This window comes from Somniosus microcephalus, chromosome 16, assembly GCF_052327205.1.
Source record: "Somniosus microcephalus isolate GS21.2 chromosome 16, FLI_Smic_1.0, whole genome shotgun sequence".
Lineage (NCBI taxonomy): Eukaryota > Metazoa > Chordata > Chondrichthyes > Squaliformes > Somniosidae > Somniosus > Somniosus microcephalus.
In genome coordinates, this window is record NC_141002.1 from 7508436 (window position 1) to 7525938 (window position 17503).

A 17503-nucleotide genomic window follows, 5' to 3' on the forward strand; every position below is an offset into this window, starting at 1 on the left:
TGTGGTGCAGTGTGTTTGGGTGAAGTGTGTCAGTCAGTGTGGTGCAGTGTGTTTCGGTGAAGTGTGTCAGTGAGTGTGGTGCAATGTGTTTGGGTGAAGTGTGTCAGTGAGTGTGTTGCAATGTGTTTGGCTGAAGTGTGTCAGTGAGTGTGGTGCAATGTGTTTGGGTGAAGTGTGTCAGTGAGTGTGGTGCAGTGTGTTTGGGAGAAGTGTGTCAGTGAGTGTGGTGCAATGTGTTTGATGAAGTGTGTCAGTGAGTGTGGTGCAATGTGTTTGGGTGTAGTGTGTCAGTGAGTGTGGTGCAATGTGTTTGGGTGATGTGTGTCAGTGAGTGTGGTGCAATGTGTTTGGTTGAAGTGTGTCAGTGAGTGTGGTGCAATGTGTTTGGGTGAAGTGTATCAGTGAGTGTGGTGCAATGTGTTTGGGTGAAGTGTGTCAGTGAGTGTGGTGCAATGTGTTTGGGTGAAGTGTGTCAGTGAGTGTGGTGCAATGTGTTTGGGTGAATTGTGTCAGTGCGTGTGGTGCAGTGTGTTTGGGTGAAGTGTGTCAGTGAGTGTGGTGCAATGTGTTTGGGTGAAGTGTGTCAGTGAGTGTGGTGCAATGTGTTTGGGTGAAGTGTGTCAGTGCGTGTGGTGCAGTGTGTTTGGGTGAAGTGTGTCAGTGAGTGTGGTGCAGTGTGTTTGGGTGAAGTGTGTCACTGAGTGGGCCCCACAAGGATGTGTGCTGGGCCCCCTCCTCTACTCCCTCTTCACCCACGACTGTGTGGCTGTTCATGGTTCCAACACCATCATCAAGTTTGCGGATGACACCACGGTAGTAGGCCAGATCACCAACAACGATGAGTCAGCCTACAGGGAGGAGGTCCAGCATCTCGTGAAGTGGTGCGCCGACAACAACCTGGCCCTTAACACCAAGAAAACAAAGGAAATAATCGTGGACTTCAGGAAGTCCAAAGGCGGAAGTCACACCCCCATCCACATCAATGGGGCGGAGGTGGAAAGGGTGGCCAGCTTTAAGTTCCTCGGAGTCCACATCACGGAAGAGCTCTCCTGGTCCCTCAACACCTCCTCTCTGGTGAAGAAGGCCCAGCAGCGGTAATATTTCTTGAGGAGGCTGAAGGGATGTAATCTGTCACCCCCGATCCTCTCTAACTTCTACCGCTGCACTATAGAGAGCATCCTGACAAACTGTGTCACGATATGGTACGGCAGCTGTAGCTCCCATGACCGGAAAGCCCTGCAGCGGGTAGTCAAAACTGCCCAACGCATTACCGGCACCCGGCTACCGACCATAGAACATATATATCAGAAACGCTGCCTACGGAGGGCACGGTCCATCATCAAAGACCCTACCCACCCCAGCCACAGTCTGTTCGCCCTCCTACCATCTGGAAGATGCTACAGATGCATTCGCACCCGTACGACCAGATTTAGGAACAGCTTCTTTCCCAGGGCTGTCATCCTACTGAACTCCACAAATAAACACTAAAGCCTGCACATCTGCCGATGCACTTTATTATGGTCATATTTATGCTAATATATATGTACAAATGTATGTTGAAATGTTTAAGTGTCCTAATCTAAATTGTACACTCTCGGGAGCCGCAAGCCTACATTTCGTTGTACTGCACTTGTGCACTAACAATGACAATAAAAGTTGATTTGATTTGTGGTGCAACGTGCTTGGGTGAAGTGTGTCAGTTAGTGTGGTGCAATGTGTTTGGGTGAAGTGTGTCAGTGAGTGTGGAGCAATGTGTTTGGGTGAAGTGTGTCACTGAGTGTGGTGCAATGTGTTTGGGTGAAGTGTGTCAGTGAGTGTTGTGCAATGTGTTTGGGTGAAGTGTGTCAGTGAGTGTGGTGCAATGTGTTTGGGTGAAGTGTGTCAGTGAGTGTGGTGCAATGTGTTTGGGTGAAGTGTGTCAGTGAGTGGGGTGCAATGTGTTTGGGTGAAGTGTGTCAGTGAGTCTGGAGCAATGTGTTTGGTTGAAGTGTGTCAGTGAGTGTGGTGCAATGTGTTTGGGTGAAGTGTGTCAGTGAGTGTGGTGCAATATGTTTGGGTGAAGTGTGTCAGTGAGTGTGGTGCAATTTGTTTGGGTGAACTGTGTCAGTGAGTGTGGTGCAATGTGTTTGGGTGAAGTGTGTCAGTGAGTGTGGTGCAGTGTGTTGGGGTGAAGTGTGTCAGTGAGTGTGGTGCAATGTGTTTGGGTGAAGTGTGTCAGTGAGTGTGGTGCAATGTATTTGGGTGAAGTGTGTCAGTGAGTGTGGTGCAATGTGTTTGGGTGAAGTGTGTCAGTGAGTGTGGTGCAATGTGTTTGGGTGAAGTGTGTCAGTGAGTGTGGTGCAGTGTGTTTGGGTGGTGTGTGAGTGAGTGTGGTGCAATGTGTTTGGGTGAAGTGTGTCAGTGAGTGTGGTGCAATGTATTTGGGTGAAGTGTGTCAGTGAGTGTGGTGCAATGTGTTTGGGTGAAGTGTGTCAGTGAGTGTGGTGCAGTGTGTTTGGGTGAAGTGTGTCAGTGAGTGTTGTGCAGTGTGTTTGGGTGAAGTGTGTCAGTGAGTGTGGTGCAGTGTGTTTGGGTGAATTGTGTCAGTGAGAGTGGTGCAATGTGTTTGAGTGAAGTGTGTCAGTGAGTGTGGTGCAATGCGTTTGGGTGAAGTGTGTCAGTGAGTGTGGTGCAATGTGTTTGGGTGAAGTGTGTCAGTGAGTGTGGTGCAGTGTGTTTGGGTGAAGTGTGTCAGTGAGTGTTGTGCAGTGTGTTTGGGTGAAGTGTGTCAGTGAGTGTGGTGCAGTGTGTTTGGGTGAATTGTGTCAGTGAGAGTGGTGCAATGTGTTTGAGTGAAGTGTGTCAGTGAGTGTGGTGCAATGCGTTTGGGTGAAGTGTGTCAGTGAGTGTGGTGCAATGTGTTTGGGTGAAGCGTGTCAGTGAGTGTGGTGCAATGTGTTTGGGTGAAGTGTGTCAGTGAGTGTGGTGCAATGTGTTTGGGTGAAGTGTGTCAGTGAATGTGGTGCAGTGTGTTTGGGTGAAGTGTGTCAGTGAGTGTGGTGCAGTGTGTTTGGGTGAAGTGTGTCAGTGAGTGTGGTGCAGTGTGTTTGGGTGAAGTGTGTCAGTGAGTGTTGTGCAGTGTGTTTGGGTGAAGTGTGTCAGTGAGTGTGGTGCAGTGTGTTTGGGTGAATTGTGTCAGTGAGAGTGGTGCAATGTGTTTGAGTGAAGTGTGTCAGTGAGTGTGGTGCAATGCGTTTGGGTGAAGTGTGTCAGTGAGTGTGGTGCAATGTGTTTGGGTGAAGCGTGTCAGTGAGTGTGGTGCAATGTGTTTGGGTGAAGTGTGTCAGTGAGTGTGGTGCAATGTGTTTGGGTGAAGTGTGTCAGTGAATGTGGTGCAGTGTGTTTGGGTGAAGTGTGTCAGTGAGTGTGGTGCAGTGTGTTTGGGTGAAGTGTGTCAGTGAGTGTGGTGCAATGTGTTTGGGTGAAGTGTGTCAGTGAGTGTGGTGCAATGTGTTTGGGTGAAGTGTGTCAGTGAGTGTGGTGCAGTGTGTTTGGATGAAGTGTGTCAGTGAGTGTGGTGTAGTGTGTTTGGGTGAAGTGTGTCGGTGAGTGTGGTGCAATGTGTTTGGGTAAAGTGTGTCAGTGAGTGTGGTGCAATGTGTTTGGGTGAAGTGTGTCAGTGAGTGTGGTGCAGTGTGTTTGGGTGAATTGTGTCAGTGAGTGTGGTGCAATGTGTTTGGGTGAAGTGTGTCAGTGAGTGTGGTGCAATGTGTTTGGGTGAAGTGTGTCAGTGAGTGTGGTGCAGTGTGTTTGGGTGAAGTGTGTCAGTGAGTGTGGTGCAATGTGTTTGGGTGAAGTGTGTCAGTGAGTGTGGTGCAATGTGTTTGGGTGAACTGTGTCAGTGAGTGTGGTGCAGTGTGTTTGGGTGAAGTGTGTCAGTGAGTGTGGTGCAATGTGTTTGGGTGAAGTGTGTCAGTGAGTGTGGTGCAATGTGTTATAAATCTCATCATTCATCTAGAAACTACTCGTGAAATAATACTGGACGGCCAGTCGGTGGCGCCATCCAAGGAGCATAAATACTCGGGTGCCAGCCCCAGCTTACCAGGGACATTTTGTAAGACAAGGAACTAGTGAATGTGTGATGTGTGTCAATGAGTGTGGTGCAATGTATTTGGGTGATGTGCCTGCCATATTTGAGTAGCTGTCATTTTTGCAAGCTGTGTGATGTGGGAGTGAGTGTTGATAAGTAGAGATTGTTTGTGGGTGTGTGCTGGTGGTGTGGTGCATTGAGCAGTGTGTGAAGCTTATGGTACAGATGATGGTATGTGGCATTTGCTAAAGCCTCCACTCACCCTGACCACCCGTCTGAGGTCGTTAAACTTCTTCCTGCACTTTCTGTGGGTCCTGGGGACCGCAGTGCTGCTTGTGACATGGTCCACTATCTCCCTCCACATAGTGCAGCAGACTTGTGGCGAGGGCCTTCTGCCAGTCGGCGGGTCTAGGACTACCCGCCTTCTCCCCACCACGACACCAGTGCGTCAAGAGCTTCATCGGAGAATCTACACCTCCGGTCTGCCATGGTTGCTATTGATGTCTTCAGACTGTTGCTTGCTTTGCTGTTGGGGCAGTTGCAGGCCTCCAACAATCCTGACAATGAATTGCTGCAGCATCAATGAACCTCCCCTTTAAGTAGTGGGTAAAGCCTGGCGCAATCATGACTTGCAGTTAGATTGCCCCCGATACTGGTCCATCTTTTCAGTATAACGCCAATCACAGAATCACAGAATCACAGAAACCCCACAGTGCAGATAGAGGCCATTTCGGCCCATCGAGCCTGCACCGACACATATCCCACCCGATCCCCACGTATTTAATCCCCCTAACACTAAGGGTCAATTTATCATAGCCAATCAACCTAACCCACACATCTTTGGACTGTGGGAGGAAACCGGAGCACCCGGAGGAAACCCACGCAAACACGGGGAGAATGTGCAAACTCCACACAGACAATGAGCTTGAGTTTTTAGACTAGAATCATAACTACAATCATTTTAATGAGGAGTTAACACAAATATTGCATGAATCCTAGACGGTTTTCAGGAGGCGCAGCTTAACCTTTTTTAGTCTAAGCACTGCCCATTTCTTGGCTATAACGAATTTCTAGCCCATCTATATCTTTAGTTATCCAGAGAGCTCTGGCTTTGGATGCCCTTCCTTTCCGCCTCATGGGAATGCGTCTACTCTGTACCAGAACCGTATCCTCTTTGAAGGCCTCCCATGTTCATTTACTGCTCTGCTAACAAATTTTGGTTCCAATCCACTTGGGCCAGATCCCTTTTCAACTCACTGAAATTAGCCCTTCTGCAATTGAGTATTTTTATGCTTGAGTCTCCTTTGTCCTTTTTCATAACTATTCTAAACCTGATGATATCATAATCACTGTTCCCCAAATGCTCTCCCAATGAAACATGCTCCACTTGCCCCACTTCATTCCGCAGAGCTAGATCCAACTCTGTTTTCTTCCTCGTTGGGCTGGAAATACACTCATCAAGAATATTCTCTTGTACATAGTTCAGGAATTCCTCCCCTTGCAAACCTACCTTAGATTGCTTCACATTTCCCCTGTCCAATTCCTCCCATTTCTGAACTATTCTTTACTCTAGTGCTAGTTGTCTCTGCCAGCTCTCTGTGCACCTGGTTTCTCCTCTCTAATGTTTCATCTTGGTGCCCATCCCCCTGCAAAATTAGTTTAAACTAATTGTTATTGTAATAAAAGTTTTAATTCTAAAATATATTGAGTAATACATTGTGTAATTTTGAGAGTTTCTGACATTTTGCTTCATGAGCAGAATAGACACTTAAGAAACATGAATTCACATTTAGTTCAGCTCACTACAGAACATTTGCAGAACTGCTTTACGTTATCAGACCCTGCTTAGGGTTGCGGGAAGCTCTGGTGATGTTGATGTGGTCCTCACAGGCTGTTCTTGCAGCTGTAGGTTTGTGTACTTTTTATATTAATATTGGCAATGTATATCACAAGTCACAATCTTCCAACTCAGGACACACTCTCTGGGTGATACATTGTGCTCAGAGGAGCTATATGATTGGTGCATCTTAAAAAGCCTTATCGGTATGGAACAAGGAAAGGTCAAGGGGAATATTATCAGTCTAATACACCTCCTCTACTTATCTATCTATCTACTTATCTATCTATCTACGTTATCTATCTATCTATCTACTTATCTATCTATCTAATTATCTACCTATCCATCTATCTATCTACTTATCTATCCACTTATCTATCTATCTATCTGTCTGTCTGTCTGTCTGTCTATCTATCTATCTATCTATTATCTTCTGTGCCCGTTGTGAATAGCTAACTGTAGGCTCATATGTGATCTTTGTGATTGGTTCAGGTTAGAGTCATGCACAAGTTTTCTCATTGTCTCAGTGTTTATATTGTTAGAAATAGTGAATCAGATATTAAGGTGTGGGGGATGTTCCATTTTTGCTGGCTTTTTTTTCACATTAGAAACATTGGGGTAATTTTAACTTTTGTCGATAAGTTAAGTGGGCACTATCGCATCAAGTGGCAGTTATACACCCCGCTCAATTCTCCTTCCCACTGGAGTCTATGATGGGCAGCCGATGTGGTATCGCCCTTTTAACTCATCGTCAAAAGTTAAAATGACCCAAAATGAATCAATCACGGAAACAAAATCCAGCTACCTCTCCAATACCTTCAGAGTTCCCCATTTACAGCCCACCAAACATACAAAAAATGGTCTTAGAAATAGGGGCAAGGTAATAGTAGATTTGTACAAGTTAGGCCACAGTTGGAGTATTTTGTGCAGTCTCAGGTGTTTCATTATAGAAAGGGCTTTATGGCGATAATGTACAGTGCAGATTCACCAGAATGGTGTCAAGGATGGAAAACTATAGTTATATTTCACTTAGCAGAGAAGACGAAAGAAGATTTTTAAAGTTAATAGAGTGAATATAGACTGTTTCTTCTAGCTGGGGACTCAGTGGCAAGGAATTACCAATTTAAAATAGTCACAAAGAGAGTGAGGAGAGAGGATAGGAGAAATGCCATTATACAGAGGGTTAATGGAGCATAGGATGATTTGCCACAGGGAGTGGTTGAGACCATTGCATATTTTACAGGAAAATTGAACAAAAATTTTAAGCTGTATCATTTGGCTTCTGTGTGTTAATTAATCTAAATAAACCCAACTTAGACTTTTAGCCTGCACACATAGATCTAAGAGTGTGGTATTCTTCACCCTTTAGAACAGATATAAGAATATTTATCAAGAAAAATATTTTAAAAGTCCCAAAATATCAACTGAGAAATAATCTATATCATCTTCCATGAACTATATACTGCACAACACATATAAGTGTGCAAGATTCAGTCTGAAACTGAAACTTTCTTTTTGCCATGAATACAATTGGGAAAAAGCCCATACCAAAGCAAATCCTTCTTGATAATAAATCACAGATTGGGCAGGAACTTTGTACTGAAAGTCAATGCCCTGCCCGCCTTTCCTTCTCTTTTAGGATTACATTCCTTTTGAAGATTCCTAGTCAGTAGGTCTGAGTAATCAGATAACTAGGTAGTTCATCTTCTTCCCTTTCACTTTCTTTTTCTTTAACCCATAAGTTCTTTCAGAACCTCGTCCATAAAACAAAGTTGTCAGAACCTCGTTCCCACCTTTTGGGGGTGTTTTTCTCCACAATGCGTACCAGATATGCCTGCATTCCTGCACAACAAAGTTGGCCACATCTGCCTCCTCAGATGGCTTCTCGTGGATGAACTGTCTCACGTCTCCATAGGACAGAATGACCACTGATTCGAAGAGGTTTATCAGGATACAGTTCACAATAAAGAGAAAGGATGCCAGGTAGATGCCACCAATAACTCTGCTGTAGGGAAACTCTGTGTTGTTAAAGTCCCCTGTGTAGTAGGACACAATGGTCTGTGCTGCGTGGATCATGGTATTGAAATTGCTGTCAAATTGACCAAAGAGCAGGTGGCCAAATGACATAAAAATAAGGGAGTACACTGCCATTACTAGAGCCAGGGAGCAGATAGTAGGAAAGGCTATAGCGATGGCCTTTTGAGCTAAGCGCACATCGTAAAGGAACCGTGCATGCCTGAGCAACTTCAGCATGGCGACAAAAATTAGGAACGCAACATTGAACCTGAGTAGCTGATCCAAGGCGGAAATAACGTGAAAAGCAATGAAGGTGGTTGGATTTTTCTTGTAGAACCTTAGCATACTGTGTGACAATGTAATCTTGGCCACATAAAGGACTATGGCCATCAGCAGCAGCACAGTCATCGCCAAGCTGACAATGTTATTGAGTTTGTGGAAGTAGATGTAACCTTTCTGTTTCATTTTCCTACTTTCATCTATGGCAAACATGAAGAAGAAGAGGATGAAGAGGACACTGATGAAGATCCAATTCGTTTCTCCCCTTTCAAAAAGCCTGAGGGAGAAGGATTTCACCAGCAACTTCTTGTTGACCACACCAAGAGGGCCTGTCTCCAAAATCAATGAGATGGTACAGAGTAAGTCAACATTTGCATTGTAGATGGTGGTTTCAGTGATGATGGCCCACGTGCTCCTCTCGATCCAGCTACTGTTCTGGAGGCCCAGTAGCCTTACTGTTGAAGTCTGCAAGCTTGATGGGGAGAAGTAGAGTGAGTAGCCCCCCAGTGGATACACGTAATATTCCCCACGCGAATGGTACAACCAAGGGGAATCTATAGTTTCATACACCCACCCTGTGTAGTCTAACGGGTCCTTCATGGGGACACTTCCAACGGGCAACTCCCAGGAGCCATTGTAATCTTTGGTGTCCTGTTGCTGGATATGAAACAAAGGTCGGCAACGCTGCTTGCCCAGGATGGTGGACAGAACGTTGGCTTTCTCAAAGCAATCTACCCACCCTTGTTTGGATCTAATCTGGCGCATCCTTGGCAGGCCCAGGATTACGGAGCTGGTGTCAGACAGAAAGGCTGGATTTGAGTCTTCGTGAATCAAGGGCAAGAAAGTGATGCTCATCCAGGCGTAGAACTCGCGGACCGTGTTAACTTGCTCCAGGTTCTGAGAGAATTTATGCTGAATGATGTTGTTGTAATAGTAAGCGTTGTTGTAATCTGTGAAGCACACCGAGTACAGCAAGAGTCCAAGGAAAGCTAGGTGAGTCAAGACTTTTCTGCAGAGCACAAATGCACGGTGTCTGATGGATCCTTTTCTCTTGGCCAATATTAGCTCATCACCCTCCAGCGGTCTGTATTGCTTCCTATCCCGGGCTTCTGGCCGGAGGCAGTCGCTGTCATTCTTGGGAAGATGCTCTGTGCTGATCTCCAGCACCTGAATCCCCGTGGACCAGTCCATGTCCCGGGCACGTCTGCGTCTCAAAGCAAAGATGGCAGAAAAGGCCATGATCATCAGAGGCAGCAGCAGGAAGATACTCTGGAGGAAGGAAAGGACAGAGGCCATGAGCCAGAGCCAGGAGGTTTGGACACCATAGGAAAGCCCGTACAGTATTATAAACACTACCGACACAGCTGACACGAGCCACACTGTACACCAAGCCAGGCACAGGAGACACCGAGACAGCACAACCCTTGACTTGTTTTTTGGGCCTATGTTTTTGGAGGGCTGGGCAGATCTGCCGGTCGCCTTCTTGTGTCTTGCAGGTCCAATTTGACGAAGCCGTTCCATTGGCTTGGCTTTAATTGTAACTGCCTTCTTGCTTCCACCTACTTCCTCGACACTCTCCTCTGTGGTAATTTGATCTGCGACAGACTGTGAGATTGCACAGTTATTGTTCCCTTTTGCCGAGGGTTCCTGAATGTTTTCCACACCTGCGGTGAAGGATAAAAGATTGTAACGGTCGTCGTCTGGTGTGTCTGCCACTTTCTTGGGACTTTCTTCAACCTCACTGGCCGGTTCGTCCATCAGATACCAGTGCTTCAACCTCTCCCTCCAGTTATTTAGCTGCCCGTCAACTTCTTGACCTGTGTTTGGTTGAGGCTCTGGGCCTTCTCCTTTTATTATTAAAGAGACATCTTTCCTTTGCGCATATGTAAACAGACTGGATATTAAAATTTCCACTGGCACCATCACCAATGCAGATTCAACCCCAATCACCAAAGATCTCATTACTCTGCGCCAAAACTCTTCGAGTTCCTCTTTTTGGAACAGCAATATGCCAGACAGCAGACTGCATAACAGCATAGCCAAAGAGCAAGACAACCTCTGAATTCTGGTGAAGGACTGTTCAACATCGGAGGCGAAGACAGAAAACCATAAATGATCTTTCTCAATCTTGCTGGATGTTTCGATGAAGAAGACATCCCGCCTCCTCAGCAGGGCGTCAGGGTCAGTGACTGGGAAAGTCCGGTGCAACAGGCCACCCTCTTTCACGGTAGCTAACCACTTTCTGCAGAAGAAATGCCAGGGCTGCTTGGTTAGCACATTTTGCACTTTCACCCTGCTGAGGTACCAGGAGGGCGAGGGTCCCACATTATTGTGCCAGACCCTGATGAAGGTGAGCTCCCCGAGATCATCCTTGGTGGTGAGTAGGAAGGTGTCCACGCTATTTCTTCTGAATGTCCGATAGTCCGGATGGCGGAGAAGGTGAGCGTTGCTCTCCAGAGAGGCGCTGCCCAGGGTCAGAAAAACATCTGCAGTCGTCCCAGCATCAAATCGGCCGCCTGTGTAAAGGGTCACCAAGTAGCAAGCGGCATCACAGAGGTCATTGTCGGGAAGAATTATGATATTTTTCTTGTCGCTTTCTCGTTTTCTCCATGCCCACCAGGCCAGTATGATGTAGATGAGGAAAATCGTCAGAACTGTAATCAACGTCACCAGATTTCTCGGCAAGGTGGCAATCAGTTCTCCAATTTCAAACAGATCAATGATATCGGGCAACACCAAGACACTGGCTGTCAGGAACCAGGGAAACTTCAGGCTCAGTTCCCTCTTGTCGATTTTACTGTTGACACTATTACAGATACAGTGTACTCTCTTGCCACTTGTAAGAGGACCTGTTGTGCAGGAGGCAGAATCCCAATTGTCAGAATTCCCTTGGAAAGTCAGACAGCTTGCAACGAAAACAGAGACAATGAGCCCTGCCTTAATGACCGGTTGAGCCATCGGGTGCTCTGTCTGAAAAACAATGGTGATGTATCTGCTGCCCTTCGGGTCAGTCGCATTCTTCTGGAACAGGCTGGTTGGGATCCTGATGATGTAAGGATCCTGCACATGTTGGTCTTTGTGTAGAGGTGGGCCTGTATCGCACTGTGGGACTGTATGTTCCTGAGCTGGAGCTTGGTCAGCAGAACCCTTCCCCGAGTAGATGCTAACTGTGAAGACGAGGTTCAGGTCTACAACTAATTGGAGAAAGACTTCTTGAGCTGAGGTGGAGTTTATTTCAATCTTGAAACGCCCTCTGATCACACCACTTTGCTTGGGGTCTTTGGCCAATTTGATGCGTTGGGAGGACACAATGTCCCTCCTGACCATAACTGTCTCTATGTGTTTGGGGACCAAGTTGAGCACACCCCCACTGCTATCCAGGGTGGACATGTGGAAGCCAGTGACATCTGTAGCTATGTGCGATGCTTTCCCAAGCCACGGCAAAGGATTCTCTTCAAACTTATAAACCACAGAGGACACCGGCTGGGTGGGTCCCGTGACATCGCCATCCTCTGCCACCACCGGGTAAATGCAGTTGACACAATCCAGGTCTGAAAGATAGGAATCCTCAAGTTTGCGTTTCTCAGCTTTCTTCACGGTTATTTGCCATTGCTTAGTCTGTATTAATGTATTTTTTTGTCCTGGGACTTTGCTGTGAGACACTGCTTCCGTCAAAGTCCTCAAGGCGGGGAAGATGTCAGCTGTCACCCGCTGCTGCTCTGTGGTTAGTGGGATGCCCTCCTCTGTGCCTTGGGCTGGGAACTGGGAGGAAAAGGCGGCCATCACATTGGAGGCCGCAGTCAGAATGCTACAGGACAATTGCTCGGTGCTGTCGGAGAGAATCACTGCTTCTTTAGTGTAGTTCAGCAGAACGGAAGAAAGTTCCAACAACTTTGTGGCAGCAAGACGCTGGGCATGTTGGTTGACCTCAACTGTTTTTTGTGTTGCTTCAAAGATTGAGGCGGATATTTGATTGATAAGCTTGGGGGATGTGACTGGAATGCTGGCGGAGATATTAACAAGAGTTTCACGGAGCTTATCGACCTTGATCTTGTCCTTACCCTGGAAACTGTTACTATTCAACACGGAAGCAACTTCATAGAGCAGCTGGTTGGCTTCCAGATAGTCCGTCTCATGGAGCAGGGTTGTCAAAGGTGCCACCTTTCCTTCAACAAAGCCAAACAGCTGGTCCACCATAGACCTTTGACCTAGGTCAACTGGGTGATCATACACTCTGACCCTCAGGTTCACCCTCGTGTAGGCACCATGATTATCAAAAACTAGGACTGCAACGATGAGGAGGTGTTGGCCTGAGGTGCTTCCCACTGGAAGGAGAAAGGGTGGAGACTTGGCCCTGTATCCGAAATATACAATTGTACCCAGAAGTTTGTTCTTCAGACTATCTATATTGCCAATTGGGTAGTAGGTTTGTGCCATCACCTTGTAACGGAGGGGGCGATCTCTGTCCTGGAATTTCAAACATATCAAGGTGAATTTCGTCTGAAGGGCCCATCCATGTTTTGGGGTGATAACGCAGCGTCCTTCCTTTGGGGGGGAGTTGATGTAGAAGTGGTATCTGGTGAGGCTATAGGAGCCACTGGAAGTGGTTACTCTCAGTTCAAGCGTATACCATCCATCATCCAAGTGTATGAAGGACATGGGGTTCAATGACACGTAAGACAGAGAGATTCCCGTGAGACTTTCAGATGACCAGTCGAAACTGACCTCAGAAACAGAGTTCCCTGAAAGCAGCTTCCACTGGTACTTCAGCTCAATGGATTCCAGGCAATTGGAACAAGTCCCGTTCAAGATGAAGCGATCTGTTGGTATCAGGGACCTCTGGCAGTTCTCAATGCAAATGATCAATATCTGTGGCACAAAGCCAGGGAGCACCGCGATGATTTGGTCAAAGTAACTGGTCCTTGTGTCTCTCTCAACTACCACTCGGAAGTAGAAGTTGTTTTTGGGAATCAGCAGGTGGGGAGGGATGTCCAAGATTTGGGGTGTAGAGGAGTTCCACTTAAGGTCAGGGTTCCCAGGATGGCAGTACCGTTTGTTGGAGAGAGTCATGGTGCTGTAGTCCGAGTATTTCATTGTGCAGTACCAAGAGAAGTTCAGTCCGAGGTGCGGGTAGGGCGAGTCAGGGTCAGCACTCAGGGAAGCGTCCAGTTTGACGGTGTCCTCCCAGCCCACAGTCCTATAAGAGCCGCCAGAAATCAGCGCAACCAGCTCGCTCTTAGTCACCTCGACCAAGGCTTGGCATGAATTGTTGAGGTACGGCAGGTCGGGATCTGTAGTGGAGATGGTCACGTCGAATATGAAGCGATAGAACCCATAGTCCAGGCTGAGCCTGGGGAGGTGCAGGGTGGCTGTGCTGGTCTGTATACTGGGTAGAAGCGGCACACTGTGGGCCCAATCCGGCTCTGAATCCATGTCCGTGACAGCGTAGACTTTCCAAGAGACAGACACCGATTCAATACTATCGCAGCGTAAACCAGCATCTCCATAAACATCCAGAGGGGAGCCCTTGGTGGTGCGGATGATGGTGTCGGGAGGAGGTGGCTCCTGTATGGTGGGTGAGGGCAGCTGGCAGTGGACCAGGTCACAGAACAGGGATGACTCCACGAGAGCGGAGCTGTAACTACCTACACTCGCCCTAAGACGGATTGGCTTCTCACCAGCAATCGAGCAAGTCACCTTGACCAAGAAGCCTGAATACTGCTTAGGGTTAAAGGTCAGCTGGATGTCCGGGATGTAGCGTTGTGCATCCACAACCATCTGGCTGTAATCATGCGAGCTGATCGTGGTGCCTACGGTCAGTTCAAAGGTCCAGGCACACTGCATGGTGGGATGCTGGAGGGGAATGAACCAGACCACATTAACCACTCGACTCATCTCTGTGGGGCCACTGTTAAACAGGGAGGGACTGACGTTCAGATCCTTTAAGGAATTGTAAATGGTCCCTCTTAGGTTCAAGTACAGTTGGACAGTGAAAGTGTACTGCTCGGGACTGCTGTAATCTATTAGAAAGAGGTGGCTTATTTCAGTAGCCCTGATCAGGAGGTAGTGTCGATAGCTTCCAGGAGGACCATCCTCCCTTGAATAGTAGAGCTGGTTGTTCGAGCTGATGTAGTAGAAGACTGTTCCTGACATGGTGGAGTTGGGTGTCAGCGAGATGAGCTTCCCATGACGCACGAATTGGAGAGCCCCATTGTAAAAGGTGATGGTGGCAGTGGAGGCCCTGAGGGCAGTCTTGTCCACCATCAGGAGCACCTGCGTGATGCACTCGCCCCTCCGGGGCCAGGTGCAGGGGCAGAGTTCGCAGCTAATGGCGTTGGGGTGATAGGACAAAGCCCAGGTGCTTTGGCCGGGCGGACTGGCAGCCAGCTGGTAGGAGACGATGCTTCCCGCAGAAGACAGGTTCCAGGATATGATCAGCCTCACCTTCTGGTGGATGGTAGCAGACTGGGCGCTGAGGAGGTGCAGCATTGCCGCCTTTACCTCGAAGGAGACCCTTTGAGAGGGGAGGGAGCCGCTGGTGACATCCAGGGTGCAGGAGTAGTTGCCGACCTGAGGGTACTGCACCTTGACCAGGTAATGGTAATCCTGGGAGCACTCCGCCTCCTTACCCTGCGGGTAGCTGCCACTCTCGATCTGGGCCACGCGGTTACCGGACAGGGTGCTGGAAGAAGGTGTCCCACCAGCGCAGGTCACCCTGTAGTTCCACTGTGAGCTCTTCAGATTGGCGCACCAGGCCAGCTCCAGGTCCTGGTGGATGACCAGGATTCGGTGGGGCTGGAGTGTGAAGAACAGCACCCTCAGCATGGCCGTGTGGATGGTGACACTCTTGTAGCGGCAGTTGGGGCAGGAGACAGAGATGTACTTGAGAGTGATGGGGGAGTCCAGGGCCACCCCGGCCAGTCTCTGCTGGGCTGCCCACTGGCTGGAAGTGGCCACCAGGCTGTGGTTGATGAACCATTCGATGGTGGGGGCGGGTCCGCTGGTGTCGGTGGCCGGGCTGGCTCCGTACTCCAGCAGCAGCGAGGCTCGCCACAGGCAGGTGCGGCGGATCGGCGAGTCCAGCCGGTGGCTCTCCGCAAAGGGGCAGCTCAGGGTGATGGGCGGAGCCGGCGCTGCCCGGAGAGACACCGCACCCAGCAGGAGCCAGAGAGCCAGCATCGGGTCGGGCACCGGGGCGGACACAGGGCGGCACCGGGGCGGACACAGGGCGCGGCACCGGGGCGGACACAGGGCGCGGCACCGGGGCGGGTACAGGGCGGCACCGGGGCGGGTACAGGGCGGCACCGGGGCGGACACAGGGCGCGGCACCGGGGCGGGTACAGGGCGGCACCGGGGCGGACACAGGGCGTGGCACCGGGCCGGACACAGGGCGGCACCGGGGGTCGGGGCCCGGCCTGGGCGGTTGGCAGGTGACCGGTACAGTTTGAAGGGAGCCGAGCTCCTGCCCCGGGCTCTGTGACACCACAATCCCCGGCCCGAGAGCTCCTGCCCCGGCGGAGAAACATCGTCCGCGCTCCGCTCCTGGGCTCAGCTCTCTGCCCAGCTCAGCTCAACTCACACTCACCACACACACACACTCACACCAAACTAACACTCACCAAACTCACACTCACACCAAACACACACTCACCAAACTCACACCCACCACACACACACTCACACCAAACACACTCGCCAAACACACACTCACACCAAACTCACACTCACCAAAGTCACACTCACACCAAACGCACTCGCCAAACACACACTCACACCAAACTCACACTCACCAAAGTCACACTCACACCAAACACACACTCACACCACGAGGACGATAGCATAATACTGCAGATGTTGGAAATCCGAAATAACAACAGAAAATGCTGGAAAAACTCAGCAGGTCAGGCAACATCCGTGGAGAGAAATTTGAGTTGACGTTTCGGGTTTGACCCTTCTTCAAAACTGGAAAGAAAAGAAACTAGATCGAAGGCAGGGCTGCGATCGGACAAAAGAATAAAAGAAACAAAAGAAGTAAAAGAGATTAGAAGCTAGACGAGATGTTAATAGGCTGAGATTAGGTGTAAAGTGTACTGGCAGGGCAAAAGATAGCTGCCAGGTGTGAGAGAGAAACGAAAGGAAAGGGGGGGGGGGGAAGGAGTGGAACAATTACAAGAAAAAATGAAATGGTGGCCGAGTTTATGATCTGAAATTGTTGAACTCGATATTGAGTCCAGAAGGCTGCAGAGTGCCTAATCGGAAGATGAGGTGCTGTTCCTCGAGTTTACGTTGAGCTTCCGTGGAACAATACAAGAGGCCAAGGACGGTGAGGTCCGAGTGGGAATAGAGTCATAGAGTCATAGAGTTTTACAGCACAGAAAGAGGCCCTTCGGCCCATCGTGTCTGCGCCGCCCATCCATCCCTGTCCAGTCTAATCCCATTTTCCAGCATTTGGTCCATAGCCTTGTATGCAATGGCATTTCAAGTGCTCATCCAAATGCTTCTTGAATGTTGTGAGGGTTCCTGCCTCCACCACCCTTTCAGGCATTGAGTTCCACATTCCAACCACCCTCTGGGTGAAAAAGTTCCTCCTCAAATCCCCTCTAAATCTCCTGCCCCTTACCCTGAATCTATGCCCCCTTGTTATTGACCCCCCCACTAAGGGGAAAAGTTCCTCTTTATCTACCCTATCTATGCCCCTCATTATTTTGTACACCTCAATCAGGTCCCCCCTCAGCCTTCTCTGCTCCAAGGAAAACAACTCCAGCCTGTCCAGCCTCTCTTCATAGCTGAGGCGCTCCATCCCAGGTAACAACCTGGTGAATCTTCTCTGCACCCTCTCCAAAGCAATCACATCCTTCCTATAGTGAGGCGACCAGAACTGCACACAGTACTCCAGCTGTGGCCTCACCAGCGTTTTGTACAGCTCCATCATAACCTCCCTGCTCTTATATTCTATGCCTCGGCTAATGAAGGCAAGTATCCCATATGCCTTTTTAACCACCTTATCTACCTGCTCCGCTGCCTTCAGGGATCTATGTACATGTACACCAAGGTCCCTCTGACCCTCTGTACTTCCTAGGGTCCTACCACTCATTGTGTATTCCCTTGCCTTATTTGTCCGTCCAAAATGCATCACCTCGCACTTTTCAGGGTTAAATTCCATTTGCCACTTTTCCGCCCATCTGACCAACCCGTTTATATCGTCCTGTAGCCGGAGGCTTTCCTCCTCGCAATTTACCACCCCACCAATTTTCGTGTCATCTGCGAACTTACTGATCATACCTTTTACATTTTCATCCAAA

At 48.9% G+C, this 17503-nt stretch overlaps 1 protein-coding gene across 1 annotated transcript; it reads right to left on the reverse strand.

Annotated features, from left to right (window-relative positions):
- Window positions 1-5032: 5032 nt before the first annotated feature.
- LOC147105965 (polycystin family receptor for egg jelly-like) lies at window positions 5033-15380 on the reverse strand. Its single transcript, XM_086009777.1, has one exon. It carries the CDS (start codon window positions 15378-15380, stop codon window positions 7590-7592), a length of 7791 nt encoding a protein of 2596 aa, XP_085865903.1. The 3' UTR covers window positions 5033-7589.
- Between the last annotated feature and the right edge of the window lie 2123 nt (window positions 15381-17503).